Genomic DNA, 13,955 nt, shown 5'->3' with positions numbered 1-13,955 from the left:
CAAACAGAGACCCAGACACACATACAAACAGAGACCCAGACACACATACAAACAGAGACCCAGACACACATACAAACAGAGACCCAGACACACATACAAACAGAGACCCAGACACACATACAAACAGAGACCCAGACACACATACAAACAGAGACCCAGACACACATACAAACAGAGACCCAGACGCACATACAAACAGAGACCCAGACACACATACAAACAGAGACCCAGACACACATACAAACAGAGACCCAGACACACATACAAACAGAGACCCAGACACACATACAAACAGAGACCCAGACACACATACAAACAGAGACCCAGACACACATACAAACAGAGACCCAGACACACATACAAACAGAGACCCAGACGCACATACAAACAGAGACCCAGACACACATACAAACAGAGACCCAGACACACATACAAACAGAGACCCAGACACACATACAAACAGAGACCCAGACACACATACAAACAGAGACCCAGACACACATACAAACAGAGACCCAGACACACATACAAACAGAGACCCAGACACACATACAAACAGAGACCCAGACACACATACAAACAGAGACCCAGACACACATACAAACAGAGACCCAGACACACATACAAACAGAGACCCAGACACGCATACAAACAGAGACCCAGACACACATACAAACAGAGACCCAGACACACATACAAACAGAGACCCAGACACACATACAAACAGAGACCAAACAGACACACAGATACAAACAGAGACCCAGACACACATACAAACAGAGACCCAGACACACATACAAACAGAGACCCAGACACACATACAAACAGAGACCCAGACACACATACAAACAGAGACCCAGACACACATACAAACAGAGACCCAGACACACATACAAACAGAGACCCAGACACACATACAAACAGAGACCCAGACACACATACAAACAGAGACCCAGACACACATACAAACAGAGACCCAGACACACATACAAACAGAGACCCAGACACACATACAAACAGAGACCCAGACACACATACAAACAGAGACCCAGACACACATACAAACAGAGACCCAGACACACATACAAACAGAGACCCAGACACACATACAAACAGAGACCCAGACACACATACAAACAGAGACCCAGACACACATACAAACAGAGACCCAGACACACATACAAACAGAGACCCAGACACACATACAAACAGAGACCCAGACACACATACAAACAGAGACCCAGACACACATACAAACAGAGACCCAGACACACATACAAACAGAGACCCAGACACACATACAAACAGAGACCCAGACACACATACAAACAGAGACCCAGACGCACATACAAACAGAGACCCAGACACACATACAAACAGAGACCCAGACACACATACAAACAGAGACCCAGACACACATACAAACAGAGACCCAGACACACAAACAGAGACCCAGACGACATACAAACAGAGACCCAGACATACAAACAGAGACCCAGACACACATACAAACAGAGACCCAGACACACATACAAACAGAGACCCAGACACACATACAAACAGAGACCCAGACACACATACAAACAGAGACCCAGACACACATACAAACAGAGACCCAGACACACATACAAACAGAGACCCAGACACACATACAAACAGAGACCCAGACACACATACAAACAGAGACCCAGACACACATACAAACAGAGACCCAGACACACATACAAACAGAGACCCAGACACACATACAAACAGAGACCCAGACACACATACAAACAGAGACCCAGACACACATACAAACAGAGACCCAGACACACATACAAACAGAGACCCAGACACACATACAAACAGAGACCCAGACGCACATACAAACAGAGACCCAGACGCACATACAAACAGAGACCCAGACACACATACAAACAGAGACCCAAACAGATACAATACAGAGACCCAGATACACATACAAACAGAGACCCAGACACACATACAAACAGAGACCCAGACACACATACAAACAGAGACCCAGACACACATACAAACAGAGACCCAGATACACATACAAACAGAGACCCAGACACACATACAAACAGAAACCCAGACACACATACAAACAGAGACCCAGACACACATACAAACAGAGACCCAGACACACATACAAACAGAGACCCAGACACACATACAAACAGAGACCCAGACACACATACAAACAGAGACCCAGACACACATACAAACAGAGACCCAGACACACATACAAACAGAGACCCAGACACACATACAAACAGAGACCCAGACACACATACAAACAGAGACCCAGACACACATAGAAACAGAGCACATACAAACAGAGACCAGACCCAGATACAAACAGAGACCCAGATACATACAAACAGAGACCCAGACACGCATACAAACAGAGACCCAGACACACATACAAACAGAGACCCAGACACACATACAAACAGAGACCCAGACACACATACAAACAGAGACCCAGACACACATACAAACAGAGACCCAGACACACATACAAACAGAGACCCAGACACACATACAAACAGAGACCCAGACACACATACAAACAGAGACCCAGACACACATACAAACAGAGACCCAGACACACATACAAACAGAGACCCAGACACACATACAAACAGAGACCCAGACACACATACAAACAGAGACCCAGACACACATACAAACAGAGACCCAGACACACATACAAACAGAGAACCAGGCGCACAGAGACCCAGACGCACATACAAACAGAGAACCAGGCGCACAGAGACCCAGGCGCACAGAGACCCAGGCGCACAGAGACCCAGGCGCACAGAGACCCAGATGCACAGTGACCCAGATGCACAGTGACCCAGAGACCCAGACACGTAGAGACTCAGACAGACACACAGACATTCCAATGACAGCAGAGATAGAGAAGAGACGGAGTCTTCTTGGCCACACCCCCACCTGATGCCTTTCTCCTCCACTCTTATTGGTCTTTTTCAGTTGGAGGAGGATAGGCCCCACCCCCACCACCCGCACCACTCTTTCCCGAGGCCCAACCAATTGAGAAGATTGGCGTCGTACGTGTTCTCGTCCTCTACCCTGGAGACGGAGCAGTATCCCCATGGTAACTTGGAAGCTGGGGCGTTGATCCAGAGAAGCCGCTCTGCTGAGAGCAGCCCCGCCCGTCTCCCCTCGCGGCGCCACATGCCCCTGGTACCCGGCAGCCCCGGGGGGTCGCGACCACGACACTCCGTCCTCAACCTGTCCCGACTCCAGATACAACAGATGCTGGCTAAACTAATGAACAAGACGTGATCGGATAAAAAAGCCCAGTAGGGGTTGTATCTGACATTCTGTGTAACCACATGCAGAGCCTTTTCACGAACCACAACAACAATATCCCTCCTCCTCACAGAAAACAACACCGTCCTGGCTACATCTAGGGGGATTAGAAGGTTTTAAAAAAGGGAATATTCCAAAATGTTTTTTTTTTTATTGTGCAGTAAACTGAGGCCCCCCGGCCCGGCCTGTACCCTGTGCTCCGGGTGTGCCTGTGGGTTTGTGGGACCGTGGGCCAGGAATAGTAGGATTGCATTTTGTCCTTCTTGAGTAAGTGCAGGCAAGGTCCCTGGATATCCGAGCCGAACCAGGCCACCCCACGAGGCATACAGCTCCGTGGAGAGACAGAGAAGGAGAACCAGGAGGGGGAGAGAGAGAACCACATGGTCCAAATCCTTGTACACCACAGACACTGTACACACCACTTTATTGTACACTGATACTCGTTTTTTGAAAGATGCTGTTTTTATTCAAGCACTGAGTACTGTATCTTTCTGAGAGGTAGACTTTTAGGCAAAGAGTCTGGGCTTTGTGTCATTTCTGCTCTGCCCGGGCATTCATCTGCACATGCTTAGAAGTGCTTTAGGACTTGTGCAGGCATGCGTGTGTGTAGATCATCACCACCACCACTATTGCCATCTTCATTCACATGTTGTTCCTGTTTGATCTAGTTTAAAGCCAAAATCTGTTTGTTTTGTTATTTCAAATAAAGCATTTCAAAATGTTGAATGGTCATTGGAGATGCTGCTTTATCATAGTCAATGTGCCAGGATGTTGAGATGAACAGAGAGACATGATTACTGTCATGGATCAGTATAGGCAATAGATTGATAGGCAGTAGATTGATAGGCAGTAGATTGATAGGCAGTAGATTGATAGGCAATAGATTGATAGGCAGTAGATTGATAGGCAGTAGATTGATAGGCAATAGATTGATAGGCAATAGATTGATAGGCAGTAGATTGATAGGCAATAGATTGATAGGCAATAGATTGATAGAGGCAATAGATTGAGAGGCAATAGATTGATAGGCAATAGATTGATAGGCAGTAGATTGATAGGCAGTAGATTGATAGGCAGTAGATTGATAGGCAGTAGATTGATAGGCAGTAGATTGATAGGCTATAGATTGATAGGCAGTAGATTGACAGGAAATAGATTGATAGGCAGTAGATTGACAGGAAATAGATTGATAGGCAGTAGATTGATAGGCAGTAGATTGATAGGCTATAGATTGAGAGGCAATAGATTGATAGGCAGTAGATTGATAGGCTATAGATTGATAGGCAGTAGATTGAGAGGCAATAGATTGAGAGGCAATAGATTGAGAGGCAATAGATTGATAGGCAATAGATTGAGGCAATAGATTGAAATAGATTGATAGGCAGATAGATTGATAGGCAGTAGATTGATAGGCAATTGAGATTGAGGCAATAGATTGAGAGGCAATAGATTGATAGGCAATAGATTGAGAGGCAATAGATTGATAGGCAGTAGATTGATAGGCAATAGATTGATAGGCAATAGATTGAGAGGCAATAGATTGAGAGGCAATAGATTGAGAGGAAATAGATTGATAGGCAGTAGATTGATAGGCAGTAGATTGATAGGCAATAGATTGAGAGGCAATAGATTGAGAGGCAGTAGATTGATAGGCAATAGATTGAGAGGAAATAGATTGATAGGCAGTAGATTGATAGGCAGTAGATTGATAGGCAATAGATTGAGAGGCAGTAGATTGATAGGCAATAGATTGAGAGGAAATAGATTGATAGGCAGTAGATTGATAGGCAGTAGATTGATAGGCAATAGATTGAGAGGCAATAGATTGATAGGCAATAGATTGAGAGGCAATAGATTGATAGGCAATAGATTGAGAGGAAATAGATTGATAGGCAGTAGATTGATAGGCTATAGATTGATAGGCAGTAGATTGATAGGCAGTAGATTGATAGGCTATAGATTGAGAGGCAATAGATTGTCAGGCAGTAGATTGACAGGAAATAGATTGATAGGCAATAGATTAATAAGCAGTAGATTGATAGGCAATAGTTTCCCTCATTGCAGTGGAATGCTGCTTTCTTACTGCATATAAATGTTTATAAGATGTATATAACACGTTTATAACATGTCTATCATATTGTATTCGGTTTCAGTTGTGACAGTATTACTAGTGTTACCAGCAATAATGATTTATTTTCCATATGTGTATCTAGTTTACTGTTGTGAATTATTTAATTTATCTTGCCTTTGAGTCTGGACAGAGGACATGGCTCTTGTTAAGAAACACACTTTCATTTTGATGCACCAGTCTTAACTATAGATTTGTGAAATATCCATATTGTCAAAATGTGTTGCTAACTACTGTAATTGTTTTAAAAGGATGGGACTTAGGCTGATATTCAATTGAACCTGGCCTAGTAATGTTTACGCAGTGCCTTTGTTTACAAACTTACCTCTCTACCTAGTACTAGTGCTTTTTATTTTTTTACAAAGGAGAATAGAATTTCCAAACTCCTTTTCATAATAATTACTTAATGACAGGATAGGAGCAGCAGGGCTCATGTGGGGTTTGAACCGGGATCCCTGCTGCAAGGGGGAGTTGGCCTATATGGTTCCGGAGCTGCTCCCTCTGGGCCAGTAGTAGTAGGACTTATGTCTCTATGGTTAAATCCAGGATTTAACCATAGAGACACTATTTCATTATTAGTAGGCATTGATTTATGTCAATGTGAAATTCAAATCTTCCTACCATCACATCTAAGCCAATATGACACCAATGTTGATAAAATCAACATGATTGGATGTTTTCCATCACACCACTCCTGTTATGATCCATTCTGATTCCTAATTCTATGGATTTGACCCAACACCACTCTATCAATTCATTTCATTTGACCATGGGAAAAGAAGAGCTATACTGCTTTAACACCACAATGCAGGTTTAATTGAATTGAGGCCATGTCTAGATTGTATAATGGGGGGGAATATAATACAGTTGCCCAGTTGGTCTTCCATCCATTTCACTGTTTTCAGTGATCCAATAATGACATTCACTGAATGTATTCATCACCCTCTGATGAAGCTTAGTTCTGAGGCTCCATGTCGAGCATCTTGGGGTAGGAGGGCTGATCTAAGATCAGGTATCCCCTGTCCATGTAATCTAATTCATTATGATCTAAAAGGAAAAATGTATGCTAGATTAGCACTCCTTCTCTTGAGATGCTCTGTGAATATGGGCCCTATCAGTTCAGTTCGTACAATAAATAATATCGGACGCCACTTCGCTTGAACTAGTAAAGTCTGATGTGATAGGTCCTTGTTTACACTGGTCTACAGTTTATCTGCTGCACTTTGGTTTATTTCCTAACAAGAAAAATACACCCACGGATCAGTGAATACCTAAGTAGGGTTGGTAGGCATCTGTTAAAAACACTTGTTCAAAACATTTAGTTTGTCTGGTAATGTTGAAGTGGGTTTTGGGAGTTTTCCTACAGAAGCATTCTCATGTAAAATGGCATGCAATCATATACTGTAATGATGCTGCTTAGTAGCCTGTGTCATGTTGCTCCAGTCCTGTGTACTGTCCTGATTGCATGTAGATCTTGGTGACTTATTTGTGCTTGTGGAAAGACCGACGGCAAGAGGAAAAACATTGTCTGGTTTCTGAGTCACTTATTTATTGCCCAGTGTCCCAATCTTGGCCAGGTCGCAGTTGCAAATGAGAACTTGTTCTCAACTGGCCTCCCTGGTTAAATAAAGGAGAAATAAAAAATACAAATGTTTCTGTGAGTGATACAGATGTAGGATCTTAATTTGATCCAGTTTGCTACAGAAGGAAAATAATCCTTCAGCAACAGGACATGTGAATTATTATCTGGATTATAATGATTTGACATTTTTGTATGGTTCATACCATACAAATCAAGTCTGAAATTTCAAAGTGGAATCGACAAACACAACTCAAATGCAAGTTTGCATTTCCCGCCGTGCTGGAAAATTCTCAGCATCAAAAGAAGATCCTACATCTGTTCAGTGAAACAAGAGACTCTTGTATAAAAGTCCTTCTCGACTCAAATTCTTCAAAGGCTGTCTAATGACTCGCAGTACTGGAAAAACGGAACTATTCTCCTGTTCATTGCACATAATGTATGTGGGAGGTGGTTTGGAATGGCAATATGTAAGATAATACAATGGCAATCATAGTTTTTTAACACTTTGGAGCGAATGTAAAAGATGTCAACCATTATTTGAACAACATCGTGATCCGTGAGTGTCTCTCGGTAGAGGACAGTACAGTCACTATTCTCTTTTTTTGAATATATTAGAAGCATTTGTTTTTGTATCACAATAAACCTGTAGAGTTATGTATAACATTATGTATTTAAAAGCATGTATATGAGGCCATTTTTGAAAGAAACACACAAAAAATGGATATTAGTACATTGCTGGATCGACATCGTTTCATCACTTTGATGTCATCTCATCGTGTGATCTTGTATATTTGCTTCACAGCTGTACATATATTTGGCAATGCACTGTTTGTAACCATGGCTACACATGAAATCACACCTGGGTTGAGCAATTTAAAAGAAAACAGAGAACATAACATGTACATATATACAGTATTATATGTATAATGCTGAGCTATGGACTTTCTGTGCCTTTTTTCATCCATGTATGTCAACTATACTAGACATTTCTCAGACGCTTGTATACAACCAAAATATGATTAAAGGATTTGGGAAGTACTTAATTTAGCCTTGGCTGCCTTTTGTGTTTATTCAGTAATGGCTAATGGAAAATGGTTTGATGCTGTGGTAGTCATTTTTAAATGTATCCAAAGTTTTCTAATATATTCATGTTTTTAAGGTCATACACTGGTTCTGCTCTGCAACAGTTTGCAGGTGTCTGTGTGTATTGATGTGTACTGAAATCTTTGTGACGGTGTTCTTCGTATGTTTGTCCTTTTCATTTCATTAACTCATTGTTAGATAATACATCTGATATTTCATTATTATGTCCTACACTCTTAGAAAAAAGGGTTCCAAAAGGGTTCTTCAGCTGTCCCCATAGGAGAGCTCATTTTGGTTCCAGGTAGAACCCTTTTTGGTTCCATGTAGAACCCACTGTGAAAAGGGCTCTACCTGGAAGCAAAAAGGGTTCTCCAAGGGATTATCCCATGGGGACAGCTGAATAACACAATAACACCTTTTTTTCTAAGAGTATGGGGTTCAGGGAAAGTATTTCCTTTTCTTTGATACTTGTGTACTACAGCCTCTCTTTGTGATGTGCTGCAGGCCCTGGAGCAGATCAGCCCATACCAGGGTGGCAGTGGGGAGGACCTCAACTTCCATGGTGTAGAGAGAGAGAGGCCTAAACTACCCACGCTGGCCCAGCATCGCTTTCGACGGGTGGACTTCCTCTCTGCCATGCTCACCGGCGCCGCCACCCTTCCACCACTCCAAACCTCATTTGAGGTTGATTCCAGAACATGTGTTGAGCAGGATCAGGATGGGAATGTGGATGCTGCTGAAGTCGGGGCTGGGGGGCTGGGGCAGTGTCCAGCGGGGATGGGAGCCCCAAGAGCAGCGAGCACAGCCAAGAGGGTGATGATGGAGCTCCCTCTACTCTCCTTGCAGACGAGCCTCCTCGGGAATACCCTCGCCGGGCCTCTTCAGGAGTGGGGTTTGGTGGTGATCCGGACCTGGAGCTGGAGGAAGGCTCCAAGACCCTGGTGCTCTTCTCCCCTGGAGATGTGAGGAGGTCCCTTGCCGTGGTGGGTGACCTGCCCCCGGACGATGCCGGGAGTCACCAGGGGACGCTGGCAGCCATCACACCCCAGTGCGAGAAAGCTCTGGGACCTCTGGGAAGCCTGCTGGACGTGTCTGAGCCAGATACTTTGTTCTCGCAGTTGAAGTCCGAGCCCAAACCGCCTTCGACGGCCATCTCCGCCATCCTGGTCAATGTGGCGCCCAATGTTGTTACTCCCACCAGCACCTCCCCTCCTTTCACCAAAGTAGAGCGGACATTCGTACACATTGCCGAGACTACCCACCATAATGTGATGAGCTCCTCAGGGACTCTGCAGCTCAGGCTGCTGCTCCCTGGGCTGGTTGAGGAGCCCACAGACGAACAGGAGAACCACTCGGAGGAAGAGAAAGAGCAGGATGTCTTGGATGGAGAGAAAGAGAGGAGCAGGGAGAGCAGATCCGATGTGGACCATTCAGACTTTGAGAAGGAGAGGGAAAGTGGATCTGAGGGCAAGGTTCCAAACAGAGACAGTGAAGAGGGGAATGAGAGTGGATCTGAGGGCGAGGTTCCAAACAGAGACAGTGAAGAGGGGAGGGAGAGTGGATCTGAGGGCAAGGTTCCAAACAGAGACAGTGAAGAGGGGAGGGAGAGTGGATCTGAGGGCGAGGTTCCAAACGGAGACAGTGAAGAGGGGAGGGAGAGTGGATCTGAAGGGGAGTTCCAAAAGACATACGACGTACAGAGGAGGGAGAGTGGATCAGAAAGCAACGTCTTTGAGAAAGACGAGGAAGGGGACGAAGTGAGCAGGTTTGAGGAGGAGGAAGAGGAAAAGAGAGAGAGTAGGTCCAAGGAGGAAGATCCCGAGAGAGAAATCCCAGGTTCCCCAGAGAGAGACAACAAGGCTAAGGAGGAGGAAAAGGATGTTGCAAAGAAAGAGGTTGAGGAGTTAATCCCCCCAGAAAAAGAGATGGAAGAAGAGCCAGAACTTGGGGACGAAGCCCAGCCAGCGATCCAGTCAAACCTCTCCTCTCCCATTCTTGGTGCCCCAGAAGAACCTGAAGCCCAGGATATCCTGGCCATTTCAATAGAAACCAAGTTAGAGTCTGAGACAGAGGACACCCCTATTGTCGTTTCGCCTGAGATGGAGCCTGCCCATGTGATGTTAGCAGAGAAGGAGAGCCAGATCCATCTCGAACAAAACAATGAGGCTTCTCCACAGGAGGAAACCAAGGACCCTGGTGATCCAGAAAAATTGGCAGATGCCAGCAAACAGACCAGGCCTCAGAAAATGAGCCGAATCCCAGTTCTCTCTCGGTCTGAGGAGGACACCAGCTCGGACCAGGACCAGTCGGCGGCGTCCCAGTCATTCAAGTCTCGTCAGAGGGCCAAGCGACCTCACCTAGCCCGGCTGGTCATGGAAAGGAGGCAAGGTCGCATGCTAAGACTGGCTTCTGTTTCCTCTGCGTCCTCTGCGGATGATGGCTGTAAAGTTCCAACAGAGATCCAGTCAGAGGAAGACACCCATGATGAGGACAACTATCTGCCCAGGAAGGAGAGGGGAATTTGGGGGGAGAGGAGTGAGGGGCGTCAAAGGAGCAGAATACCCCGTCCTGTCACGGCTGTTAAGCTACAGGGATCCTCTGTTACACCATTTCATGCTGTCTCCCAAACTGGCCCCAGTGCTAATCTCCACAAACCCCAACTTTCAACTATATATGCTAGGTAGGTTCAATTAAAAGCGTATTTGACAGGAAACACATGTTCTTATCAATTCCCAATCTCTAGGGGCTCACGCCAAGGCTGCCTTTTATCCACTCTGTTGTTCACCCAGCCCTTTGAATAATATTCTGAATGGATAATAATATTATGTGAAAACCTCCAGATTATGATCTTTAAGCATAATTCTAGAACATAATTCAGAATTCAAAGCATCATTCTACATATATGACTATCTCTGTATTGTATCTCTGTGTTTCAGGCATCAATCTCACAAAACTAGGACCCCAAGAATAAATGTTCCACTGCACCAGAGGTCCCAGACGCTGCAGTCCCGACCCGGACCCGGGACAAACTCCTCCTTCTTATTCTCCACCCCCCAGACCCCCCTGCGTGGGGTCATCTCCCGAACCCCTCTCTCTGCATGCCCCTCCCCCCGTAGCCTCAGCACCTCCCCCTGTTGCTACTCCACTTCCCGGACCGACAGCCCCTCCCCTCAGCGCCCACGCCGGGGGGCTGCAGTTACAGAAGTCCGGAGGCAGCTCATATCCGTGCGGGCGCAGACTGCACTTCCTCTAAAACCCAGACCGCCTCAAACCGATGATTCCTCAGCCCCTGGGACGCCCAGGAGGCGAGGCAAACTTTACCCGTTGTCATCTACATCCACACCCACCAAGGGGAAGTCAGATGCTTCTGAGAGCAAGACAACCACCAGATAATATAGCCTAGCTTAGTGTATCAGGGCTATCTATCCACCAGACCACCCACACTGCACTTCACACACCCCTTTATCTACTGTATGTCAGACTAACTCCACGACCTCAAACGTGTTTGTGCAAAAACACTATGTTTCAACTCTCAGCTTAAGATAACAAAGAGGGGTCTGCTTCTAATCACAGTTAAGGCCAATAACAAAACCAGTAATAGAGAGCACCAGGCAGCGGTGAGACCCCCAATGCCACAGACTAGGGAAGTGGGTGTGACCCCCAATGCCACAGACTAGGGAAGTGGGTGTGACCCCCAATGCCACAGACTAGGGAAGTGGGTGTGACCCCCAATGCCACAGACTAGGGAAGTGGGTGTGACCATGGGTGTGACCCCCCAATGCCACAGACTAGGGAAGTGGGTGAGACCCCCAATGCCACAGACTAGGGAAGTGGGTGAGACTCCCAATGCCACAGACTAGGGAAGTGGGTGTGACCCCCAATGCCACATACTAGGGAAGTGGGCGAGACCCCCAATGCCACAGACTAGGGAAGTGGGTGTGACCCCCCAATGCCACAAACTAGGGAAGTGGGTGTGACCCCCCAATGCCACAGACTAGGGAAGTGTGTGTGACCCCCCAATGCCACAAACTAGGGAAGTGGGTGTGACCCCCCAATGCCACAGAATAGGGAAGTGGGTGTGACCCCCAATGCCACAGACTAGGGAAGTTGGTGTGACCCCCAATGCTACAGACTAGGGAAGTGGGTGTGACCCCCAATGCCACAGACTAGGGAAGTGGGTGTGACCCCCAATGCCACAGACTAGGGAAGTGGGTGTGACCCCCAACGCCACAGACTAGGGAAGTTGGTGTGACCCCCAATGCTACAGACTAGGGAAGTGGGTGTGACCCCCCCAACGCCACAGACTAGGGAAGTTGGTGTGACCCCCAATGCTACAGACTAGGGAAGTGGGTGTGACCCCCCCAATGCCACAGACTAGGGAAGTGGGTGTGACCCCCAATGCCACAGACTATGGAAGTGGGTGTTCGTTACCTCCTTCTGCAGCTGAGGCCTCCCTGCACCTGTCTGGGAACTTGTTCCTTAGCAGGGTTCGAATTACACAATGACTCTTGGGGCTCTGCACGATGATGGTGCCCAATGTCCATATCGATTGTGGGGTGCCTGATTTGTTATGGGGTTCCACTAGCCTCCCCTAGCCCCCCTGTGATTCTGACTCAGTACAGCAGCCCTCGTATGCCTTAATAAGACCTGTTCTAAGACCAGTTCTTGTCTACTCCTCCCATCACTAACGCTTCCAGGGAAAAAAAAAACTGCAACAGCAGAGCAGCAGCCTCTTCTGTTCTCACTTACTAGTTTGCTTAAAGAAGTGCTTTAAATTAAAATGATTACGTGGGATATGAAAATAATATATAGCTAAATTATAGGATGAACGTTATTTAGGTCAGACCACGGATAGTAGTTTAGGTAACACTTGACGTTCCTTCTTATGAAGAGTTCTGAACTGTTATATTGCGTTATAAGCGTTCATAGCACCTTATAGAAGTCATGGAGCATTATGAATCTACAATAAAGCAATAAGGTACCAGAGACTGTTATATATTATGAATATCTCTCTCATGCCTTATTACTTGATTGTCAAGTTTCACAATGCTCAATGACTGCATCTATGAGATTCTATTAAGGTTTTTAAAGCATTATAACACTTTACAAGGTGCTTTGAGTAAAGTTACCGTCCTGTAGATAATAATCAGGGACTGGTAAATCTGCATTTTGGAATGAAAACCTGTGCCCGACCTACTGTATGATAACCGCCATAGAGTAGTATACAGTCTCATAAAGCCCTATGAAGGTGTTCATTAGCCAATATCACACTTCGCCAGGAGCTGCTTCAAGTGCTGCTAAATGTTTCATGCAGTAGGCCAATATCTCTGTTTGAACTAAGGGTGACGCTTTAAATTAAGGTACCTTTATTGTAAAGTGTTACCGAAATAAGTGTCATTATTCCTCTTGTCTTTTTCATTGAGATAGAAAAGGATTTTGAGGGAATCGAAATGAATGCATAAAGTCGATGTACTTGTGGCTTTGTAATGGTCAGCATGTGTTCTTGTCTACGTTCTTGAAACGGTTCACCCAGATATGATCATGAGTGGCTTTTATTTTGGAGGAGTTAATTAGATGTACCTACAGAGTCCCAAATGGCTCTTTATTCCCAATTTAGTGCACTACTTTTGACCAGAGCCCATAGGGAGTAGGTTGCCATTTGAGGCTCATATTAAATCAGAAACACATTTAAAGATAGATACTGTGGAATGTGTCCAAATGAACATGATTTCTGTTATTGTTGTATTAGGGACTGTACTTTATTTATAATGAGGGATACCTGGAGGAAATCAGACCTCTCTGAAAAGAAAATGGATG

The 13,955-nt window shown here is 45.5% G+C and overlaps 1 protein-coding gene across 1 annotated transcript in view; it reads left to right on the top strand.

The window, feature by feature from the left end:
- Positions 1-11,546, top strand: part of LOC115134989 (tau-tubulin kinase 1-like) — a 33,053-nt gene extending 21,507 nt beyond the window's left edge. The window contains 3 exon segments of the mRNA XM_065023110.1: positions 8,643-8,888; positions 8,891-10,818; positions 11,075-11,546. Coding sequence (XP_064879182.1) covers positions 8,643-8,888; positions 8,891-10,818; positions 11,075-11,546 — 2,646 coding nt within the window.
- The last annotated feature ends 2,409 nt before the right edge of the window (positions 11,547-13,955 follow it).

The sequence above is a fragment of the Oncorhynchus nerka genome, linkage group LG10 (genome assembly GCF_034236695.1).
Source record: "Oncorhynchus nerka isolate Pitt River linkage group LG10, Oner_Uvic_2.0, whole genome shotgun sequence".
Classification (NCBI taxonomy): domain Eukaryota; kingdom Metazoa; phylum Chordata; class Actinopteri; order Salmoniformes; family Salmonidae; genus Oncorhynchus; species Oncorhynchus nerka.
The sequence above is the reverse complement of the archived record's forward strand: the minus strand, read 5'-3'. Positions and strand labels throughout refer to the sequence as shown.